This window comes from Lepeophtheirus salmonis, chromosome 7 (assembly GCF_016086655.4).
Source record: "Lepeophtheirus salmonis chromosome 7, UVic_Lsal_1.4, whole genome shotgun sequence".
Classification (NCBI taxonomy): Eukaryota; Metazoa; Arthropoda; class Copepoda; order Siphonostomatoida; family Caligidae; genus Lepeophtheirus; species Lepeophtheirus salmonis.
In genome coordinates this window covers 34,597,760-34,622,002 of record NC_052137.2, presented here as the reverse complement: position 1 = coordinate 34,622,002, position 24,243 = coordinate 34,597,760, and the positions used below count along the sequence as shown (strand labels likewise).

The window sequence follows — 24,243 nt, the reverse complement described above, 5'->3', positions numbered from 1 at the left end:
AAAAAAAGAAAATAGGGATGTAATAATTAATACAACATTAAAGTTCGAAGCGATTATATAAAAAATTAAAAGGCGGTTAATATGTCATGCGGCAAAATCTCGTTACGGTAAAATTACCGGCAGAAAAAATATTTGCGGCAATGTTACCTACAATCTATAAAACACACCATTTGCTCTAATTGGTTAATATTCACTGAATCATTTTTCAATGTAAGAAACTAGCTGAATTGAGTGTCAAATTATTTATCTCTTAAGGATATATCGACAATTTCAAGTCATATAAAGTAAAATAATGTTACTATTCTTGATTCTATGTAATCTATAATATAACTAAATTACTGTTTCACAGAGTTTTAATAACTAAGTAATATTACCCAATACTCTTAACAACTGTAATGATATTCTTACATGTAAAAATGAAAATAACGCCCATTGACAATCCTTGGATAAGTTGAAGTATGGACCATGTTTGTGAAAAGTTTCTTGACCTTACTTTTTGGAATATGGTCATTTTAATACAATACTGAAACCCTCCTAATGATATTCCATAAACCCATACAAATATATAGTATCCAGAAGAATTTTCAACCACCATTGCAAATAAAATGACTGATATTCCTCCCACAATCAAGCAAGATTGAGATAAATATTGACGCGGAATTTTGCATTCCTCTGACATATTAAAAATAAGAAAACCAAATAAGCCACATCCCATGCTCCAACCCAATCCCAGATTAATATTAAAAATGAGAATATCTTGTGTGGAAAACCCATCCGTTGTACCATCAAAAGTAAGGAGTAATATCGGAGATACAAAACCAGCAGATGACATTGCAGCTGATAGTACCAGAATTTGTACATTTGTACTATTTTTAAAAGCAGAAAAATCAAAGTAAGGATATGACTTGAACATCATTTTGCATTTATCATTAAAAACTTTTCGGCTTTTGAGATGAAGAATTGCTCTACGTTGAGGATGATAGAGTGAAGCGGAGCGAAAAAAGGTACCAAGTATAAATGAAGATGAAACTATGATGGTTATTATTTGAAGTCCGAGTCTCCACTTGTAGTGACTGAAAATATTGCAAAAATAATATATATTTATTAATAATTTAACATGACGTTGAATAAAATATGAATTGCTGATATGTGAAAATAAAATAAACTGATTTTTTTTTTCGAAAAAATCCAAAAATCAATTTTTTGGAGAATAATTTGAAAAATTAAATATTAAATCTTTTGAAAAAAAGTTTCGAAAATTCACAGGTGTTTGCGAAAAATTATTTTTCTGGGCAAAAAAACTTAAAACAAATATTTCATATTTTTTTTAAAAATCCTAATATTAAATTTTTTGGAGAAAAATTTCGAAAATTAAATTTTTTGGAGAAAAAACTCAAGAGTCTAAGTATAGAATGTAACTACGAGAGTGTTTTCTAATGAACGTGCAGGTGTGTCCACAGGCAGTGGGCTGGAGGGGCTGTTGCCCTCCCCACATTAATGAATTTTTGTTTTTTACTAAAAAATTAAATATTTCTATTTTTTTTCAAAAAAATTATCATTTAAAATTTTGAATATCCCGTGACGCAGGAAGGTAATTTTGAAGATTGCAAGTCCCTGTTAAACTCAGAGTAGAATTGAAGATAAATAATTCTGCCTATAGAGACTAAGGAAAGTGGCGACATACATTTTAAACTAAAAAAAATTATAATCTTGATTATTGATAGGTAGTAAATTTTTTTATTTACGCTAGTTTCATCTTTTGACTCACTTTATTTTAGTATTAGGATATTTGTAGAAAAATATTAGAGTTTTATTCTTCTTGCATAATATAAAAGTATCATTTCTGTTAATTTTTTGATAGAGGGTGTGTGAATGAGTAAATTTTTACAGTAAATGTTTGAATGATTTATTTTCAATGTTCTTTTAATTGGACTGATGATTTTGTATTGATTAAGTATGAGTATATTTTTCAGTATTAAAATAAGTCCATCTGGCAAAGGAATGTACTTTGAGGTTCATATAAATTAAGTATATTTTCTTCAATAAGATCGACCGAGATGCCAACCTACGCACACTGAGCTCAATATAAAAAATTCTCCATTGCGCATTGTCAATTGAGCTACGTCGTTCTATTGATTCATTATTATTTTAACCGGCATGTCGGCTCTTTCCTTGAGGTATGTTTATTCCTACCTATAACCTGGCTTGGTCCTGAGATGACTTCGTTTTATTTTTCTTTCTCTCATAGGTCCTTACCGCTAATCTTATTAAAAGTGTTGAGACCTAAGCTGTTCTTCCCCAAAGAAGGGATCAAACTGTCAAAGTTACAGGGGCGTCCGCATGATAATATTTTAGAAAGGCCTTGGCTTTTGAAATTTGAATGAGAATAAGTACAAAAATATAAGTTTGATCAGATTTTTTGCAAAATCCATAATTTGACAAACAACGAAAGGAAATTCTATTATAAAACAAGAAACCCTCTATTTTTTCGGTTCTTTTTTTTTATACATAACGAAAATGCTTACAATTTTACAACTCTACCTCTATATGTTAAAGCAACTTACCTGATAAAAGTATAAGTCAGAGAAGACATCACAGTTAAACCAAATCCAGTACTACCAACAAAGAATATTTCAATGACTTCACGATTTTTCTTGAAATACTGTCCAATCATTAGAGTCGAACTATCACGGATCATACTGACACTTATTGCTATATACATAATATGTCAAAAAGGATCAAATAAGTCATATATGAATAATAGCCAGGGATGTGAACATTATCAAAGTCCTGTTGTGAGTTCAGAACCGTCCGCAGTGGGTGGGCTGAAGGGGCAGGAGTCCCCTCTGAAGTAAGGATCTTATAACTTATATCTTATTTCCTTATAACTAGAAAATTTGATTTGATTTTACAGATTTTTTTTTCCTAAAAATTAAATTTTTTGTGAAGGGCTACATGCTCCTGTTTTTTCTTAGAATAATTTAATATTTGACATTTAATTTTTGAATTTTTTTTCCGAAAAATTATTTTTTTTGTAAACAGCTGTGAATTTTTTGAAATTTTTTTGAGAGTAGCTTTAGATTGTTGACTTTTTTACCGAAGAATTATTTTTTTTGTAAACAGCTGTGAATTTTTGGAAATTTTTTGAGAGACGCTTTAGATTGTTGAACTTTTTACCAAAGATTATTTTTCTCCAAAAACAAAGTCTCCTTAAATTAATATCCCGCGGACGGCCCTGGTATACATTTAAAATAAGTATAAGAAAATAACCTACATGATATCAGCCCTCTTATTAATTATTTCTCCCTATTTTGAAAGTTCAAACATACTATTCGTAGCAACCACGAGATTTATAGTGATCTCTGTCAGCAGATATGTCCTTTATCTAAGTTGCCTACATATACTTTTTTTTTTCGTGTTTACACTCACCCGAATTTAGCCAATATTCACATCCTTAATAATTAAATACGATGCATACCTATTATAACTCCATAACTAATAAAAAGTTGATGAAACTGTGTTACAAATGAAGTAAAAAGTGTTCCAAGAGCTAGAGTGAGTCCTCCAATCACCGCCATTATACGAGCTGATTTTTTCCTACAAAATGCAATGGTTAAAATGCTGACAACATTTGAGAGTATGAAAGATAGGGATATCAGGCAACCTGGAAAAATAGAATGGAGTTCTATATTATAATTTGTATGTTTGATATTGTTTATTGATATTTAAGATAAGACAAAATATTTTAGCTTCAGAAATCAATGTATTTTTATGAGTTTTTAGAGTAAAAAATGCGACTCATCTATCATAGGTTTTCTCGTTAAAAATCGATCTATAAGCTAAAATAACAGAATAAGTTATATTCTTTAAATTTTTTAACACTTTTTTTAGTGTTTGTGGAAGTTGCGGTTTTTAATAGTTTAATTACGTGTGACCAAAAATCTATAAATCTCTAAAAATAGATTTCAATTTCCAAATCTATGTAAATTTTTTTGTACGTTAGTACCTACTTCATTGAAATTGATCAATTGATTTTTTTCAGTGAAAATCGATCAATAAGTTAAAATAAATGATTAAGTTCTGATCTTTATATAATATTTGTGGCAGAGATGCAACGTTCTGAAGAGGATAATCAAATTTATTGCAGTACCAGATGTATTATAGATTTAGTTTCTCTTAACAAACTATTGGTTTAGGGAAGGCATAATCAGTATTATAAATTTCAAATAACATACCATTATAAATGCATGAAAAAATTTGTCTAAATGTGAACTCCATCTTTTATTTTTTCGAAAAATTGGCCAATCGAAATTCGGGAAGAAAATTAGAAAAAACTCTTTACACTAATTTTCCAAAAAAAGTATAAAAACATTTAATGGGATTGTAAAGAGGAACACAAATCTACCAAAAAAAAATTCGTACTTACAAAGGCAAAAATTCGTGGAAAAAATAACCCTCGATAGCTGGTTCATTTTTCAAATATTGCAAAAATTATTTAACAAAATATTCCAAAAATTAGAAATTAGGGAAATGTTTGGGTTTAAAATTTATGTCCAAAATGCATCGTTTTTTGGCATTATAAGAAATTGTGCCAATATGATATAGGCAGAATTTTCTCCTTATCATAAGTAATTGTTATCTTATTCGTCTATTTTCGCACTAAATCCGTGGGTGGGCGACCTTTATCTCGCTGTAGAAGTAAGGGATTTAACTTTTGCAAAAAATTAAAAGAAGTGCAACATCCTTTTTTTAAGTACATAAAGCTTTATTTATTAATAAGAAAAAAAAAGTTTATTTAAAAAACTTTTTTTTCACTTCATACATAAACCTTCTCGGTTAAAAAAGGGATGGGGGTATTTTTTTTTTGTCCAGTATTTTTTTGTAAAACGGAAATCTATTTACCATTCGCAACTTTTGATGGGTCAGAACGTGTGATAGCTCAATTTTGGGGTCCCGTGATGCCCCCTAATGCATATAACAATAGATTATTTCTGAGTAATTCTTAAAAATATATTTTTTGTATAAACATGCAGATATGTGTCAACGATTTTACGATGAAGTTACACTATAAACATTGTATTAATACAATGATTCAATCAGATCCAGGAATTGTCTTTAAAGGTCATATACATAATGTATATTTCTTTGCCTAGAAGTGACCGTGATTCGAATCTAAGTACATCAAGTTCAAAAGAATCATTTCTCCAGAGCACATTGTCCACTGAGCTGCGTTGCTCAATAAATATAGTTTTAAATTTTATTATTTTAGACTAGCGCAAGACTTTTTGTGGTTGCAACCTGAGCAGCGTTATATACTTTCAAAAGCTGTTTAATTCTGGAGGAGAGAACATCTAAGTACAAAGTGTGTGAGCTCATGGATAATGGAGAGTAACTCTGATGATTTGTTGGAGAGTAAAATGTAGGTCCATGTTGTACTCAGAGTAGAATTGAGGATAAACATTAAAGTAACGCTTCTCTTTACAAGATACAGAGTTGGGGTTGTGGCTATTTAATTCGTTTGCTCGCTGCTCACAACTAATCTAATTAAACATCATGAAAGCTTAGCTGATTTCATTTACAAAATATTCAAATCGTCGGGATTACCTTATTAATGGTCAGTTGTTACTTACCGGTAAGATATATTTAATACAACTTTACTTATGAACTTTGTACTCTATGGTATATTTATGCAAGGAATATCGGGTGGTCAATTGAAATCTGATCACCTACTAATTCAATAATTAATGAAGGTTGAGTGTATGAAGTTAGTTCATTTTTCGATGTAGTAAAGCATCAATAATTAATTAAAAAACAAAACAAACCTGAACTATATTGCTTACGTACCAGTCGAAAGATGACACATGAGCGTGATCGAAGAATTTCCATTCGGGCACTCAAAGTAGTTGGGCGTCCCCAGGAACACCATTTACGAAGTCAGCAAGTACGAAACGTTGAAAAGGAAGAAGGGCTCAGTCAATAAGGTCCAACTGGAACCAGATGAGTTAAAGAAAATACCCGAGGCTAATCCCCTCATGTCCTTTGAACTGTTTTTTGAGAGTTTTGACCTTCCTACAGCCCTAATGCCAACCCCCTTTACTACACCTTTTAGGTGCATGTAAAGAGAAAGCCTGCAGTGTCCATAATCAAATCATCTAGGTTATCAAAGGCAAAATGAGCCCACGCGGGATCGCCATGAAAGAGGACTACATCTCCAGCGGGTGGCAGGCCATCCGCCACCACCTGGAAGCTAACATTACCACTACGGACAGCTAAGTAAGATTTTTAAGGACCACTGGTTACTCTATACATAGCTTCTTTTTTTTTCTTTGTAAACGAAACATGGCTGTCATATTTTTTTTACAACTTTATCCCTTAGTTTTAATTTAAATAAAAATATACTCAAAATAACAGCACTGAGAAATTTTTAAAGCTTATATTCGCATATTTGATTTCATAATATTCATAAGCTTCTTTCTAATCTAATTATTACAAGTGCTTGAAATAAACCTAAATTATAGAGTACATATATATTGTAAAAATAAAATATATACTTATAATAAAGTAATGAAGTGAATTAGTAAATAAAAGACCAATAAAATATAAATGTCTGTTAATGGGGAGATATTATGGATAATTTATATAAAATAAAGAAAAAAATCACAATTAAAAAACCTTTATTATATTAATTCTAATTAAACTTTCTTTTAATTTCATTAATTTACCCTTATTTTAAATCAAAATGTGTTTAATTTTCGAAAGACTCTATAAATGAAAGATTTAAATCTATTAAAATAAAGATATAGTCAAAAATGATTACTTTGTATATATTTAAAGTAAAATAGGTTTTTGATGAGGTTGTATGATTTGATATTTTTTTTATGACCCATATTTTTCCTATACCTATAATCAGAAAAGATGAAATAGATTCCTCTTGTTAGTGGGGCTTGCCATTGGAAAATTAGATGTGGTCGTTTTATTGTTCATGGAGCACCAGTGGTTGTTCTTAATATGCCTTGAAACTCCAAATTTAGACTGCACAACTCACCAGCTTAGAGCATAGGCAATTTTATAGGTTTTTTTAAAGTGAGGTTGGTAGGTTTGAAATAGTTTCGGGGTCCTATGGTTATCCTATAACGAGTAGTCCATTAAAATCTGAGCACTTTGGATTTTAAACTCCAACAAGATTAATTTATTAATTAACGATAGAATTTCAACAAAATTAATAATATAAATAGATGTGCTCTCTTAATGATTAATATAGCCACCCATAAAGGCAATGATGACTTCCAGGTGGGGCAGAAGGCTCGGCTCCCTCTCCAGATGTAGTCCTATGTCATGCCGTCCCAGTACTGGCTGACAGTGGCTTTGATGGCCTCGGTGTTTGGATTACAGATACAGAGTGCCGTCCCCTCGACATGCACCCAAAATGTATAGTAGAGTGGGTTAGCACGAGCTTTGTAGGGGGGCAAAGTGTTCAAAAGAACGTCGATAACGTACAAATGACAATTTCTTGACATCTACAATCGTAAAGTAGAGAGCTCAGTTTTGTTTTGTTTAGTAACTATTTGCTTATACTCTAATATATCGAAGTATATATTAATTTCAATCACTCAATCTTCATTAATTATTGAATGAGTAATTGTTAAGATTTTAATGGCCCACCCTGTACAAATACTTTGTATTTCAGAAGCAATTTTGGAAATTAGGAGGGTTATTTTATTTTCTCCCATCTGCAGATGGGAAAACTATGAACGGATCGTTTGATGGGTGAGGTCCATACGTAGTGGGACGTAGTGTTACAATTGTAGAATTGATGGCAGTTTTCCATATTTGGCAATTTTCTGACTGTCGATCTCTCACGTACGATATTATCTTTTCCACAAGTTATTGCCTTTTCTGAATACGAATTTATCTATGTAGATATACAATATATTACAACCAGATTGATACAAACTATAATATATAATCTACAAGACTTGTAATGTTTGAATTTATAATATCGGAAATAGAGCAATGTCTTTTTTTTATTTTATTATTCTATGAGAAAATCCTATTTTTCATAAAATAAAAGGTGCCTGTAGCCATTATGTCACTGAATATCTTCTGCTCACTGATATTAAAAAAAGTTATATAAAATAACTTTAGAGGAAAGCTAAAATGAAGATGTATAAACTGATTGTATGCAATGAAATTTTCTTACATATGTATATCTGATATTATACGTTTATAGGGAGATGTTTACATTCAAGAAATAATATTACATTATCTATTAGTGTGGCCCTTAAAAAGCTATGCTTTACTTTCACTTGCCTCACCCTTCCATTTGGTTCACTTTGTAATAAAATTTCTCTATGCAAAATATTTTAGACCCTTATTAAAAAGTATTTTCATACTTCTCGCCCTTTTTTTTTAACTAATTATATCTTGTTCATTATTGGTCACATCGGATCATACGATAAAGTATTGTAAAGGTATGAGGTATACAACAGACTCTTTTTGCTGGTAGTTTTTTACAGTATTACTCTTGGCCGTTTCAGTCATGAATTATTGTGCGTCAAGTATGGCGGTCTCAAATGAAGAAAGTCACCATATTTTACATTTTTAACAACCTAAAAGGGAAAAACACGTCGAAAGCGACCAAGAAAAATTTGTTTTGTATACAGGGTGATACTCTGTTGGTCCATGTACATGTTTATTTGTCTCCCGCTCAATTTTGCCATTTAGTATAAACAACTCAACTGTTTGAAGAAGGTGATCGAACAGAAGCGGTCAGCATTGGTGAACAGTTGACAACAACAACGCCAAACCGCACTCATCTTTGATGACGCGCCAGAAGCTTCGGGAGCTCTTATGGGAAGTTCTTCTGCATCTACTCAACAGTTTGGACCTGGCACGAAGGAACTACTACCTGTTCCGCATATAGCCAATGCGCTTTGGGATACAAATTTGTCCTTAATAGAGGCCTGGGAAAATTGGTTGCCTGAGTTTTTTGACAATAGGGATAAAGGCTTCTACGAAAAGATCACTATCAAGTTGAATTCTCCTTGGTAATAAATAATCGAACAGAACAGAGCATATTTGGCTTAAATCGGAGGATTATACCACTTACTATAAAGCATTGAAATAAAGCAAAAAATACAAAATACCTTTTTCACCCAACCTTTTATTTAATGATGGCCTTGCTTGTTGATGATTTGTCCTTTTTTTTTAAATTGTGGGAAAAAGTGAATATATCCTATTTTTTCTAATAATATAAAGCTATGTACATACAAATCAAATTTGTCTGTATGCAATGATCTAAAACCTCCGTGGTTTATACCTTAACTGGTTTTGTAGTTTTGGTAGTTTCAATATTATCTCCTTTTAACGTAACCAATTAAATACTTTCATATTTATTCTATTAAAATATGCTTTTGTCTAAATACAAACAACTTTAACTTTTGCAGTCTTCTTTTTCTCAGTATTGGATAAATTTTAATTTATTAGACGTTTCATTTGTGTTGTAGCATTAAAAACGTCAAGAAATGTTGAAAAATTTACAATATAAGTCAAACTGTTCAATGCAAGGGCCACATTTTTTGAATGTCACACAAATGTTACAATTTTTTACATAGGAATACTTAAATTACTATTATATCGATTGAAAATTGAGAAGGAAAATAAGAATCATCACTTTTTTATGCATACTATAAGAGCCACACCATTATATATTTTAAAGAAAGAATGAAGTAAAGGGGTATAACCATTCTTAACTCACATAGAATACAAAGTTCGTATGTAAAAAGCTTACAGTTTTGTGAGAGTAAAATATCTGTTATTTGTATATATATATATATAAATTAAAAACTAAATGAATAAATAGTTTTCACATTTGATGTATTTGTGTCATCAAAATATGTGGTACGTCTAAAGGAGCAAAAAAAATACAATCTTCAACAAAAATCTGGGAAAAGAGAAAATCCCAATTTATTTTTTGACTTTATAAGTATAAACAATGATTCATAAACATATATTTTTACTTGAGTCAATTATTAGGGGCGTCAGCAACAGGTGGGCTGAAACGGCTATCAACTTCTTTTTTCTATAAAATTTTATACTTGAAATTTATTTAAATTTTTTTCGAAAAAAATTAATTTTCTTTGAATAGCTATAGATTTTGGAAATTTTTCTCCAAAAAATTTTATATTTGAAATTTGTATCCAGAAAGTTTAATTTTCTTCGACCAGATTTAGATTTTTGAATTTTTTTTTTTTTTTAAACCGTCTTTTTATCCTTTTTTCATGTTCGATTCAATTAATTTCGTCTTTGTGTCCCTCATTCGGTAGATCTTATCTTCTTTAATAGAAGGATCGTTCATTGTGTAGATGCATCTTCCCATCAAGTTCTATAATTGTGACTTTTGACCTCGTAAATCATTGGCTCTATGATCGAAAATTCATACAGCTCTTCTACGGATTAATCGTATATTGCTATAACACTAATAAGTTCCATAAAAATACAGAATAATCAACTGAGTGAGGAACCAAAGGAGTTATCATCCTCCATCCATTGTTCCTTCATTGAAAGTCTGAAGTTCTTTTGTTCTTAAAGTCAACTCTGCTTCGTCTCTTACTCTAATAAAAATATTTCATTCATAAGAGTCATTCAGTTTCCTGGATGCATATAACGTAGAAATAACTTATCTCAATCACAATTCTATTTATGGGGTAGAGTTATTGATATATATCCTATATGGATAATTACCTTGATTTCTTTATTAAATGTGTGCCTCTTTTGTCATTGAAAAACGAGCATTGCCAATGCATACTCTATTCTGCTAATAAATGTACTTATTTCTGTATAAAAATGTCTCATTTCATTTTCTATATGTATAATGCCACTAATAATTGGTTGAATCTATTTTTTTATATTAATTTTTGATTTGTTTAATTCTCTGCTTATAAGTTTTATTAAACTTTTTAATAAATATAACTATGTTTTTAGTTGTATTCTTTAAAAAAATTTACCCATAATAAATTAACTTTCTATTATAAGCATACGTCATAATACTTTAAATTATTTTAACTATTTCAATGTAACAGTAAAGACATCATACATTATGAAATTAATATTTCTATATAATACCATGCTTTATATAAATTCAAATAAAGTAAGTACTAATTATATTTGAAATTTAAATTCCATACACATTGAGAATGGATCTCGTATATGTTGCAATCTTGGAATCTCCTTCGCAAAGAAGGAGTCGAATCTGCTCTCTTGAGATGGATGATCAAGTTAGACGTATCTTTCTTCAATTTCCTATATCTGGCTTTGGGCGTATCTCCTGGAGAACATATGTGAGGAATTTCCGCATTTTCGTCTCATCAAAATACAGGCCCTAATTTTTGCAGTAGTAAGTGAAGTTGTATCTGGATTAACGAATAACGATAAATAACTGCCTGAATTGTCTGAAAGGGGATTTTAATTCAAATGGTATGCAAGGTGTTTGTCTAACATACGATTCTTTGGATAACCCCTTGAGTATGCCCCATGGATTTGAACATGTATATGTGAAATTTATTAAAGATAATTATAAGTATTTCTTGTGTATTTGAAGTATGATAGGATGTAAACGGATTTTATTTCTATTAACAATTAGTATATATATTTATGTATAAAAATGTCTTATTATATTTTGTATATACATTATTATTCAATATGTTGAATCCATTTGTAATATTAATAACTTCTATGTTGTATCATTGGTCATTATTATTTGTTTGATTTTCTATGTATAACTTCTATTCTTATTTTTTTTTTTAATAGTTAATCATTTTGTCAGTTTTTTATTTATTTTACTCATAATTATTTAAATTAACATCACAAGTATACGTTATATTACTTTAACTAATTAATCATTTGAATTTCAAAATTTTGAATACTTTTTATATTAATTATTCTAGTGTTACTTGAATTATAGCAGAATTACGTGAATTTCTGTCCTCGAAAACCTTAACTTTAATAAATGGTAACATATGTCTTGCCTTTGCGTGTTCCTTTCACAAGCTCGACGCCCATCCCTAGTTATCAAGAGAGGCGGATGTTGTTATGAATAATTGAATGTAATGAAATATAGCTTTTAATAATAAAAAATTAATGATTTTACCTGATCTCATTTGTTCATTATAAGCCTTTAAACATTTACGCAATTTATCTGGACCCCTTGTATATAATTGGATGATAACTCTTCAAGAATTAAATAATAATGATAACAGTTATGAAAATAAAGTAAAACTGTTCAAATTGCCAACTACCGAAAACTGCACGCCTTAAGTTCATATTTTATACATCTTTATTCGTACTTCTGATTGCTTTTAGTAAGCTTTTTTCCCTTGCAAACGCTATAATTCACCTTATGAAATAATTGGATGAGATTTTGCATTTATTGTGAGTAAATTATTTATCTCCTATGTCATTAAAAGCCATTGGTTTTTACCAAATAAATAGAAATACTATATAAAAACTCCATATACCAAAAAATAAAAATACATAAATCAATTAGGTGATTAATTATCTAACCATATATATCTTTTTAGTGGGATAATATAGCCATATAGATGCATTCATGTTAAATTAATATTTAATCAAGAGCTTCCAAGTTTTAGATAAAGGAAATATATTTAAAAAATAACAACTTTAAATATTATCTCTAACACTAGAACAAAGGTCCCTTTGCAGACAGCTGGTATCAAAAATGATCCCACCTGTCTTTAAACAATAAAAATAAGCAAATGTGTTTGTCAAAATATCTATACTGAGTCGTGCGGAATAGATGTAGAACTAACCAACGTGAGCAAACTTTTGCTCCTCCTCATTATCAATTTAGTCAGACGTTATAACTAAAAGACATTTATTAAGCACACAACGAGATATATTATCTATGAATTTGAAGGTGGAGCACACTCTGGCAATGTAGTCCCTTCTTATGAGCTTCCACTCCTTCTCCAATGCGGACTTTGGGTATTGACATTGCTGTGGCGTAATCTACAGGCATTGGACTCGTCTTACCACCAGATAGAGTAATCCAAAGGATTCAAATCGGAGCTGTGGGGAGCCCAGAACTTCTTGGGTCAAAACTCCATTTTCTCTTCCATCCCGGATTGCACAACATTGGCTTATTGGGCGGATTCCCCATCCTGCTGAAAGACGTAGGACCCCTTGTCCGACTTCCTCGTGATCTTGAGGACCTACGGAGTACCTTGATCTTCAAGATCTCCAAGTAGTCGGGCAAGGCTTCCTACGTCTTCCAGCAGTATGGGCATCCGCCCACCCATCTTGAACACGTGGTGGAGGTCTTCAGAAGTGTCACACACATACCATGATGTTCCAGGTCGTTTAAGAGGCGTTTGGCCCGCTCCAATGGGATATCTTGTTGCTGTCGAGTCATTAATGGTCTTTCCATGTACCGCTTGGACTTTCCTCGGCGGTTTTGATCGCCCTAGACACGGTGGGTGGGGCCAATTTGTCCACCCTTCCACTACTGGGCATGATTTTAAGGATTTTCCCCTCCTTCAAGGCGATGGCTTTAAATATAATTTATTTTATAACCAATTTTTGACAAACAAACGACTATTACATATAAACAAAAAATAAAGAAAGTATAATTTTAAGAATGATTCTCGCTGCATGTTGGTATGTATCTTTGTAGACTTTCTTAATTGAGAGATTACAAGGTTTAGAGAAGAAGAAAAAGGAAGAGATAATAAGACAAAGGAGTTCTCATAATAATATGAAAGGTGAGCAAACTTGAATATTTTTTCTTGTTTAAAACTTATAATCACCTTTTTTTTAAATGTAGAAGAGTTCAGAATTAATTTCATTTTCTTAAAGTCCCGGGAAACGCCGGGTAAACCTACTCTATCTCCTTAAAAAAAAAGTGTGCAAAGCATACAGCGAGAATAGTTCCTAAAATTTTATGACCTTTATTTTTTGTTAATTATGTAGCAGATGAGTTCAGAACTAATTTTAATTTCTTGGTATCCTGGGCAACGCCGGGGAAACCTACTCCCGTGAATATTTAACATCAAAGTATTTTCAACCATTGCTCAAGGAAACTTGAAGGAAAACTGACTTCTTATAGTAGCTGCTAATTTTGTACAATGGCCTCAGAGGTATTGCACCAAATTTTTTTATACATAGAAACCTATAATTTTTGCTGGCTTTAAGCCCACGTTATTATTATTTGCTTGACATTATTATACAAAAGTTGACAATTTTAAAACAAATATGGCTTCATAATCAATTTACCTTGAATCAACCTAGACAGTATTTTAAATGAAACAAATCCAGACCGATTTTTTGTAGAACTGAACCAAACCAAACTTCTTTAAAGGACAAAAATTAATACCTACCAACCCACAAACTTTTCTTTAATAATATCGATTTACTTTATTAATAATGAATGTAACTCGATATCTGCTGATATCAAAAATGATTCTAATAAAGTTTTAAACTATACCGGCCTAAAAAAAAGATATTTGAGTCTCTTCGGACTGATATTAACTATTACATTGCTGAAAAACATCAAAAGATAAAAGTCAGTTAAACGTTGGATGCGTAGTCGAAGGAAAAAAGCCTTATAAATCCTCAGGCAATACGGATGTACTAAAAAATATTGTTTAAAAAGAAGTTCTTCAGGATCTGCATTTATTATTTTCAATAATTTTTTAGAATCATATATAAGTTTTCTTTGAATTAATTTCAATTTTGAAATAAATTTTTTGATTTTTATTTAGAGACAATAATTATTTGATATTATAAAAATGATATTTTTTTTTTAAATTGACAATAGCCATTAATGTGGGTAACAAGGGGATTGAAATACTTTGTGTTATAGTTAATGTTGGATTGATCCTAGAACTTATTGCCTAATCAGTATTTTTTTAACAGTGCAATCTTTAGTTCCATTCAACGGTCCTAGGGACCAAACTTCGGTCCATCCATGTTAGAGTCCTAGTTATCTTTTTAGTAATTCTTCACTGATAGCTAGTGTTGAATAATATAACAACAAAGAAAATAATAAATAAAAGCTAGAAATTACAATACTTGGTAGATTTTATCTAGTGGCAAACATTCTATTATTTTCAATAAGGTATGGCATTGGTGCAAAATCACGGAGGACAACAAGACATCTTAACTCTGAATAGAGCAATCTGAGAAGGTTGGAAAGAGCAAAAAAGATTCTAAACTTTCTCAAGGCTACTAAGAATTGCTTGCAATTTTTTCCTTTCTTATTATGAAAGAAGAATTGCACCAAGCTCGAGTCTAACTACATAGTCGAGGTCTGCAAAGGATTTAGGCATAGTATTGAGGGTATTGTTAGAGCTGAGGGTTCAAATAGGCAATAAAAGTTGGGCCCAGCATTATTTTCAGATTATTTTCTTACATAAGTGTACTCACACAACCTTTCTTTAAATTTAACAACTAAATAATATGAACCCTGTTATAATTTCTAGCCACATAACTTCAACTTTAAAATTCATCTATCTTGTCTCTTGAAAGAAGTTTTCTGCAGTTTTTGAATTTTTTTTTTTTTAGACGAATCCAAGACTGGTTATAGTTTCACAAATAACTTTGAACAATGTCGGCTAAGAACATATTCAAATCTAACTTATACAGTTAGCAACGCATAATAAAATTGTTTCAAGATACAATGACTACTTTAGAACACATGGAAAAAATAATTTCCTATCAGAACATTTTAAAATTATCCACGAGAAGCAAAGGTTAAATTTTACTATTTCAAATTTAATGTTCTAACTAGAAAATAAAAAAATTGCCAAATAGAGAATTATTATTGGTGTTGGTTTCCGATTTGAAAATTCTAGGCATTCTGAGATCGTTATGAACTACTAGGTGATTTCATTCCTCGTAATTTCATTTCCTGTTAAAATCATCCCCTGAAATTTCATTCTCACTTTGAAGAGGGGTATTTAGTGGCTTAATACGGTTTATTTTTCTAAACTAAAAGTAGTTTTTGTGTAGGGTTGTAGAAGAAAGGGTAGGCAGTCGGCACTGGAGATGAGTGGAGAGTCATCGATGACTAGTGATGGATGGGAGGCGGATAGGAATGATTTATACCATCTATAACTTGGGATATAGAAGATGAGTAATACTAGGATTTACTTCTATTTTCTGAGGTATAAATATTATCCAGGGATCGGGATTCCATTCCTACTCACTATTAAGATTTATTAGGACGTCATTTCCAATTCATAAACATCATATAACATTCATATCCGTATCCCATCTATCACTAGTCATAACTCATCTCCAGTGCCGCGTGCGCAGTCCTCCCTCTACAGCGCTGCACAAAAACTACTAATTAGGTTAGAAACATAAGCCGTATGACTCCACTAAATATCCCTCTTCAAAGTGGGAATGAGAGGTTCAGGGATGAATTTTAAAAGAATGAATTTACTGGGAATGAAATTATCGGTCACGGCATATATCATATTTGATATTTAAGTTATTTATCTTAATTTGCATCGATATTGTTTAACGATTTGTCTGATCTTGACCTCACAAAATTTTAGTGCCCCTCACAGCTAACATATATAACCTTCCACAAAATTTTACCAGTATCAATTCGGAACTTTTTCTCTAATTCTGCTTACGATAAACAAACAAGCCGAGAGAAAAATATAATATTCTCTTCAACTTCGTTGGCTGAGGTAAAAAAAAAGCACAACTTTTAAAATAATTTAATAAATTGAGTTTCTAAGGAGAAAATACTAATATTCTTGTTGCTAAAAATCAATCAACACTTAAAGTCATAAAAATATTCAAATGTTAAATTAAGTGATAATATATAAATATACACTCCTATTTTAAATGTCAAAATGATAAATGGAGAACATGGGCATAAATTAAACTAAGATCATTCAGAAAAGTTATTCCACCTCATATTTAGAATGTTAATTATAATGTTATAATTAACATATAGGAACCCACAATCTACAAATGTGGTCTGTCAACACAAGAGTGACCTAGAATTATTTGACTCAAAATAGAATGTTGAGTACGTTTGAAGGGCTCTGCAGGGGCTGGGCTGGGCTGGAGGGACTGTAATTTCTAAAAAAATTAAATTCTTCAAAAAAAAATTCAGAAAGTTTAATTCTTCCAAAACAATATTCCAAAAAATTTAATTCTTCTAATTTTTTGTCAACTACTACAGATTTTTGATATTTTTTTCAAAATAATATTTGAAATTGAATTTTTTTGTTAATAGTTCTTGCTTTAGAATTTGTTTCATATAATCATATTGGCTGCAAATTAAGTATGTGATATCAAATAAAGGTTGGAAACTATTGCAAAAAAAAAAAAGTTAAAAAAAATATATACTAGTGTTATTTACTTGATTATTTGCTTGCAATACTTAGAATTTCTGCGCCATCTTGCTGTAAATAATGTTCTGTAAGGTTTTTAATACGCCGAAATGAACTCTGCAGGAGGAAATTATATTCTTTTTCAGGAAAAATGATTAAATAATGATTGATAAGATATCAAAACATGCTGTATATGTAGGGAGCTGGGATAATTTTATCAGGCCCTTTTCCTCAAACTGATTTTGATGAGTAAATGTAATTGTTTGTAGGAATGTTTTATTTTCAATAATACAATCAGTTTTTCAATGTGTTTGTTCATATGAATATGTGATTTTTTTTTTTTACAATCAATTGATATAATTCCATCAAAATTAACTCGTTAAGGAGATATTTGGGATAGTGTACGTTTGGTACAATAGGTTTAGTGTCAACACGAGTTGTAATTGTCACCTTACTGTTTATTATGCATAAATACATAAGTAGATTTTCATAAAATATGACATCAACGCTTATAATCTGAAGAGTGTTGTTTATAATCCAAAACTTTTGTTATTATTATTGTTATTCTTGAAGAGAGACTATCTAAATATAAAGTAATCACTAGTGAATGTGCTCATAAAAGATAGAGAGTAACTAGGAGTGTTTGCTCTGGAGTAATAAATGTGAATAAGTCCTTGTTGGACTTAAACTGGAATGAAGCATCGACATCAAAGCTATATACAGAGTAGGATTTGTCTTTATTTCCTTAATCTAACAGCTAATAACAGCTAATCTAATACAACGTCAGGAATAGAACCTTGAACCTTACACACTTGTATTATATTGATTTTATATGACTGTGTGAGGAAATTAGAACTGTCTGTAATTGCTTAGGTAGCCATGTATCTCAAGCACCTACTTCTATTTGGATTTTTTAAATCAAAATGGGATCCCACTGAGATGTAAGGCTTAGGGAATCAACTATTCTTTGTGCAGGTCACACTCCAATAGAGATAAACAGGCTGATCAGGGAATGGGTCGTAAAACCATCTACAATGTTAAGAAAAGGATAGACCTCGACGAGATCATAGAGAAGAAGGAGGGCTACGGAAAAAATCCCATCATTAATGCGGTTTGTCCTCAACGACGCCATCAAAAAGACGTTTTGAAGACCATCATGCTCCCCTAGATCCAGACAAATTTCCCCAACGGCAACGTCTTCTTTCAACAAGATGGGTCCCTCCGCTTACATTGCGAAAATATCTCCGACCTTCTTAGCTAACAACATCCCTTAATGTTGTTAGAGAATGTGGCCACAATACAGTGCAGATGACAATCTCCTCAACTTTTCTCACTGACTGCGTACATCTAGAGGAATGCTTGTAGATTGTTGAAGTAATGAAGGCCTCCGTCGACGAGGAGTGGGCTGTCATGTACCCAAACATTATTTGCTATGCTTGTAACTCTTTTCGCAAGAGGCTTGTTGTCAATGGCGTCCGAGTCGAATAAATCAATTTGATATCGACTATGTATCAGAAAAAGATTAATAAAGATTTTTTTTTAAATGTAAAATTAAAATAGACATGATTTTTTCTTTTTTCTTCCCAAGTGTCTAAGTTACAAGTTTCCAGCCGGTATGTATTAAGTATAAGTATAATTTTCTAAATTTATGTCTTTACACTCGATTTATATTATTGTAACCCTTCTTGGATATAACAAACTTGAATAGTTTGTATTAAAAAGCAATTTTTGAAAAAAAATTACAAAGTGCCTTAATATATCAATATATTTAACTGATAACAAACAGATGTAAGTATTTTGTGTTTAATTTTGGGAAGTTAATTCTAAGCCAGCTTCAAGTAAATGAGCAAAAAAAAAAAAAAAACCTTTCCTAGTCTTTCTATTTCAAAAGAAACCAAATTAGAGACGTTAATAGGATTTTTCATTAAAGCAAAGAGTTGACATTTTGACATTTCTTTTTATAAATGGCAAATATGACAAATACTTTTTTAGAAAATAAAATTTTAAATATTTAATGAAAACTTTACGGAACAACTTTTGACAAATTTTTACAGAAACCCTTTTTTTAGATGAGACAAGAAAGTGTTTTTATCCCGCTAAAAATAAAATTAAGTTGAAAATTTTGAAAACAAAAAATAATCGATAAAAAATTTTCTAGAACAAAGTTTTTTATCCAGCTATAGAATAAATTTTTCAAAATTGCGATAACAAAAAATAAATTCCAAAAAACTATTTTTTTTCTACAAATTTAACAACAAAGTTTTGGTAAGGGAGGTGTAGCCCCCCCCCTACTGTAATCACGCATATAAACAACATAGGTGAAAGTTATTTTGTAGCCAATGAGTACACATAAAAAATATATTTCCTTTCGCGGGATTTCAATGAATTTACAAAGCATTGTATTTGACCCATTGTTTTCTATTTAAGCAGAACAGAAATGATATGATAATTAAATGTTTGTTTGTTCTTTACTATCAACAAAGGTATGTGATTATGTATTTTAACTTATCAACAAGACAATAAAAGCATGAGAAATTTAATTTGTATCATATCATTTGAAAGGAGTAGGACGTTGAATTATATGCATGTAGTTATATCACATTTTAAATACATACCTATTCTTATGTATGATGTGTATGTAAGATATCGGATTTTATATGGAAACTAAGACATTTTTCCATATTAATGCCAAAAACATATATTTCTATAACACACACACAGGGTTTTTTTCCAAATTTTTTTCACACACACACACCTTAAAAACCGTGAGTGGTAATTTCATTCCTAGTCCATTAATTCCTTGTCTTTCTATTTCTACTAAATTCATTTCTAAGTAAAATTCATCCCCAAACATTTAATTTCCACTTTGAAGTGGGATATTTAGTGACGTCATAAGCTAATTAGTAATTTTTGTGCAGCACTGTAGAGGGAGGACTGCGCAGTCGGCACAGGAGATGAGTTATGACTAGTGATAGATGGGATACGGATATGAATGTTATATGGTGTTTATGAATTGGAAAGGACGTCATAATAAATCTTAATAGTGAGTAGGAACGAAATCCCGATCCCTGGATAATATTTATACCTCAGAAAATAGCAGCAAATCCTAGTATTATTCATCATTTCTTCTTCTATTTCCCAAGATATAAACACCATAAATCATTCATATCCGTCTCCCATCCATCACTAGTCATCGATGACTCATCTCTAGCGCCGACTGCCTAATGCCCAGGCCTCTCTCTACAGCCCTTATTAAAAACTATTAGTTAGTTTAGAAACATAAACCGTATGACGTCACTAAATATCCCTCTTCAAAGTGGGAATTAAATGCCTGGGGATCCATTTTAAAGGGAATGCAAAGACAGGGAATTAATCTCATAGGAATGAAATCATTTAGCACCCTTAAAAACAATTACAAAATCAATGTGTTCGCCCTTGGCGGTGATGGTGGCCTTCAGGTGGCGTCTATAGGTTGTGCACCAGTTACAGGTCTCAGATGGTCCAGGTCCTTGACTACACGTTTGATCTGCACGTCAAGAAGGTTCAAGACAGGGCTGTAGGAGGTCACATCAACTTGGACAAGAAGTTTTTCCTGAACTTCCTCTTCATTCTTACTAAAACCACCGATTGACGTGGTAGACTGTGTTCCTGGACACCTTCAGTTGGTCAAAAATATTGGTGGAATTTAATAGGGTGGTCCTTAAAACTAAATATTTGAAAGGAGTTGACTACATCTATCATGCAACGCGTGTACACTATACACACAATTTACTTCACTGAAATTTAATCTTTAAGAATCAACAATTCTCCTTATCCGTCTGTGGTCTATGATTTAATATGTTTTCTGTTTGAAGGAGAGAAAATGCTATATTTGTTCTTTTTGTGCCTCCAACATTAAATTGATAATTGCATTTTCACTCCCACAAACAAGGCACATTTCAAATCACAGAAACTCTTTATTTTGAATATATTTGATGTTTATAATACGCAAAATTTTTGGAAATACATTTTATATACACATATTACGCTTGATAGATCTGATAACCCTCATTTACTTTTAATTGTCTCACTATATATGAGGGGGGGATATATTTAAATCCAATTGATATTTCAAATTTGAAAGTGTCTTTTTTATAACAGCATTAACCCGTTTAGATAAATAATTCGTTCAATTTTCAATCAAATAACTAGTTTTTTATGGAAAATATTGTGTTTTCATATTTTTGGATCCCTTTGTCAAAACTGTAACTCCTAGACTCAATATTTAGGAAAAAATATATTTATATCATCAAAAGAGATTTACTTTTATTTGAAGTCACTAGACTCTTAGACTTCATATTGAGGAGAAAAAGAATATTTTACGTTGTCAAAAGAGCTTCATTTTAATTTTAAATCCCTACAAAAATAATCAAAAAAATTTAATTTAGTCCCATATTTTTTCTATCCTTAATACCCACGCACAACTTATAAGAGTAGACATTCAAAATTTGAAATCAGTTTACGATATCTACCATGTGTGTACACGCAATTTATTTCGAAGAACTTTGCAATAATAATCTTTAAACTTCAGCAACTATCCTTGTCTAAAATAAATAGGGTATGTGACTTAAAATATTTCTTGTTTCCCGACCAGCCTTGCAATGATCCTTTCTCTAATTTTAGCTAATAACTTAAAGTTATATACAATACCAACTTTGTCTCTAAGCAAAAATAAATTGAATGTCGATTCTAATACCTTTATTAATTTCAATATTCAATGCTTTTAAACATCATCAATTATTTTCTTTAATGTTTATTTTATGAAAAATACTTCATCTAAAACAAGGGACAATTATTTGGTGCACTCTTCTCTTCTGAGTAGTATTAAATTGTTAATTTATTTTTTATTCAATTGTATTGTAAATGAAAAAGTTATGGTTAATCACTTCAGAGGTCCAGTTGATGCTGGGGCGGGGGTTATAGAAACTGATTTAAAGATTTTTTTGGATGAGGGGGAGGGATGGGATATTTCAGAGTCCACTACATTGACAACGGATCACAGTTTCACTGATCTCCAAAACCTTTTTAATATGAAGTATAATAGCGGGGGCGGGGTTATCTAGATTACTATAGTCCAAACGAAGAAACTTTTGTTTTTTACAAGAATATTTTTATGGTCAGTAGAAATATAAGAAAATAAGGATTTTTTTTTTGACAGGTCATTATTCGCAACATAATGCAAAATAATTCAACCCCCCTCCCCCAATACATACAAGGGGATCTAAAAGATAAGGACGCCCAATCGGAGGGGAATATCCAAGTTTGGGACGGACAGTGTGGGTCCAAAATTGTACTTTTCCCTTTGACATCATAAATGGTTGACCCCTTAGCAAATATTGAAAGTTTTACAATTTTGATCTACAGCTTAAGAGCCCCTTTTTATTTCTGATTGTCGCTTAAATGTTATAACTTCTTGGGGAAGGAATATATTTTTATTATTAAAACAGACTGAGGGAGTAAGAAAATGAAAATGTAATCATTTAATTTGTAACTACATAATCAGATCCATCCTAATGTACTTACATATAAATGTGTATTTTTATGACTTACATTATTATCTGTGATATAGTTATTTTCATTTTAAATATAAACTGCATCTAAAGAGATACATAAGAATTTATAAGTTCATTGACCATTGAGAAATACAATTTAAATTTGAACACTTTAAACAAAATGAGAAAATCAAGGAGAAAATCGATAAATGGACTTATATTAATTCAAATAATCATTTGAGCCAAGATCTCTCAAAATTACAAAATATCTCATGGCCCTTTCAGGCAAACACACTTCAGGATTTGATCGTCTGAAATGAAATGAACGGTCCAATTTTAACGTTTTAATGCAAGTTACAATTTAATTTAATGTACATACATTTTTGGGACTTTCATTAGCACAGAACAAAAAACAATAAGGGGGAAATGCTGATTGTAGTAGAAGGAATTGACTCATTATTCGTTACACATTTCCTCTTGGTTCCAGGCTCATGATCTCTACTCACTGTTTCTTCTTTTTTTGCGTACAATATGGTCCCGTCTAAAAGCCAACGTTTTTAAAACGATGTTATTTGTCTTTTATTTGGATTATTTAAAGTTTTGTGTATACCTGAGGAATATTTATGCTTAATCCGAGCTGTCTAAAATTTCTGATGATAATAAGATTTTTATTATTAGAAAAGATCAAATGTGTCCATTCGGTGTGTAAATATTAGTGCCTTTTAATTTGTACAATTGGTTTTTGCAAGATCATGCATGTTCAAACAGATTGTACAATTTAAAACTGATTTAAAAAAAGTTTTTGGTAGCCAGAAATAAAATGAACTTGCCATTTTTTTTATTTTTTCAAATGCCAGTGATAACACATTTAACTTATTTAATTAATGGGATTTTTTGAATTGAAAATCTGGGTTGTTGTAGAACCAATTGCCACCTTGTCCCAGTTTCATCTTCTCCGATCACTGTTTCTCATATTTTTTTAACTATATGTTCCAATCTAAAAGTCGATGCTTTTAAAACTATGCCGTATGTCTTTTATTCGGATTCAAAAAGTTTTGCGTGCACGCGAGGAAGAAGTGTACTTTATCTGTACTCGCTAAAAATCTTGATAGGAATGGGACTATTATTAGTAGATTAGCTGCAAACAGCCGTGAAAGGATGGTAAGAGACACAAATCCCAGTACCTATATAAAAAGGACATATATTCTGTACACGAAGCAAACTCCTTCTCCATATAAAGAAAGGTCAAAGGAAGGAATTACTCCAAAGTTACACATCCAAAGGGTTAGTAATAAAAGATTGTTGACAGAAATCAAAGACACTTTTTTGAAGAAGATAAACGT

General features: G+C 31.0%; 1 protein-coding gene across 1 annotated transcript in view; it reads right to left on the bottom strand.

Moving 5' to 3' along the window:
* LOC121122080 (uncharacterized) overlaps nucleotides 1-24,243 on the bottom strand; it is a 64,061-nt gene that overhangs the window by 3,260 nt on the left and 36,558 nt on the right. Inside the window, exons 4-6 of the mRNA XM_040717089.2 lie at nucleotides 3,479-3,664; nucleotides 2,565-2,712; nucleotides 409-1,073 (exon numbers count right to left, since the gene is read on the bottom strand). Coding sequence (XP_040573023.1) covers nucleotides 409-1,073; nucleotides 2,565-2,712; nucleotides 3,479-3,664 — 999 coding nt within the window. The remainder of the gene's footprint in view (nucleotides 1-408; nucleotides 1,074-2,564; nucleotides 2,713-3,478; nucleotides 3,665-24,243) is intronic.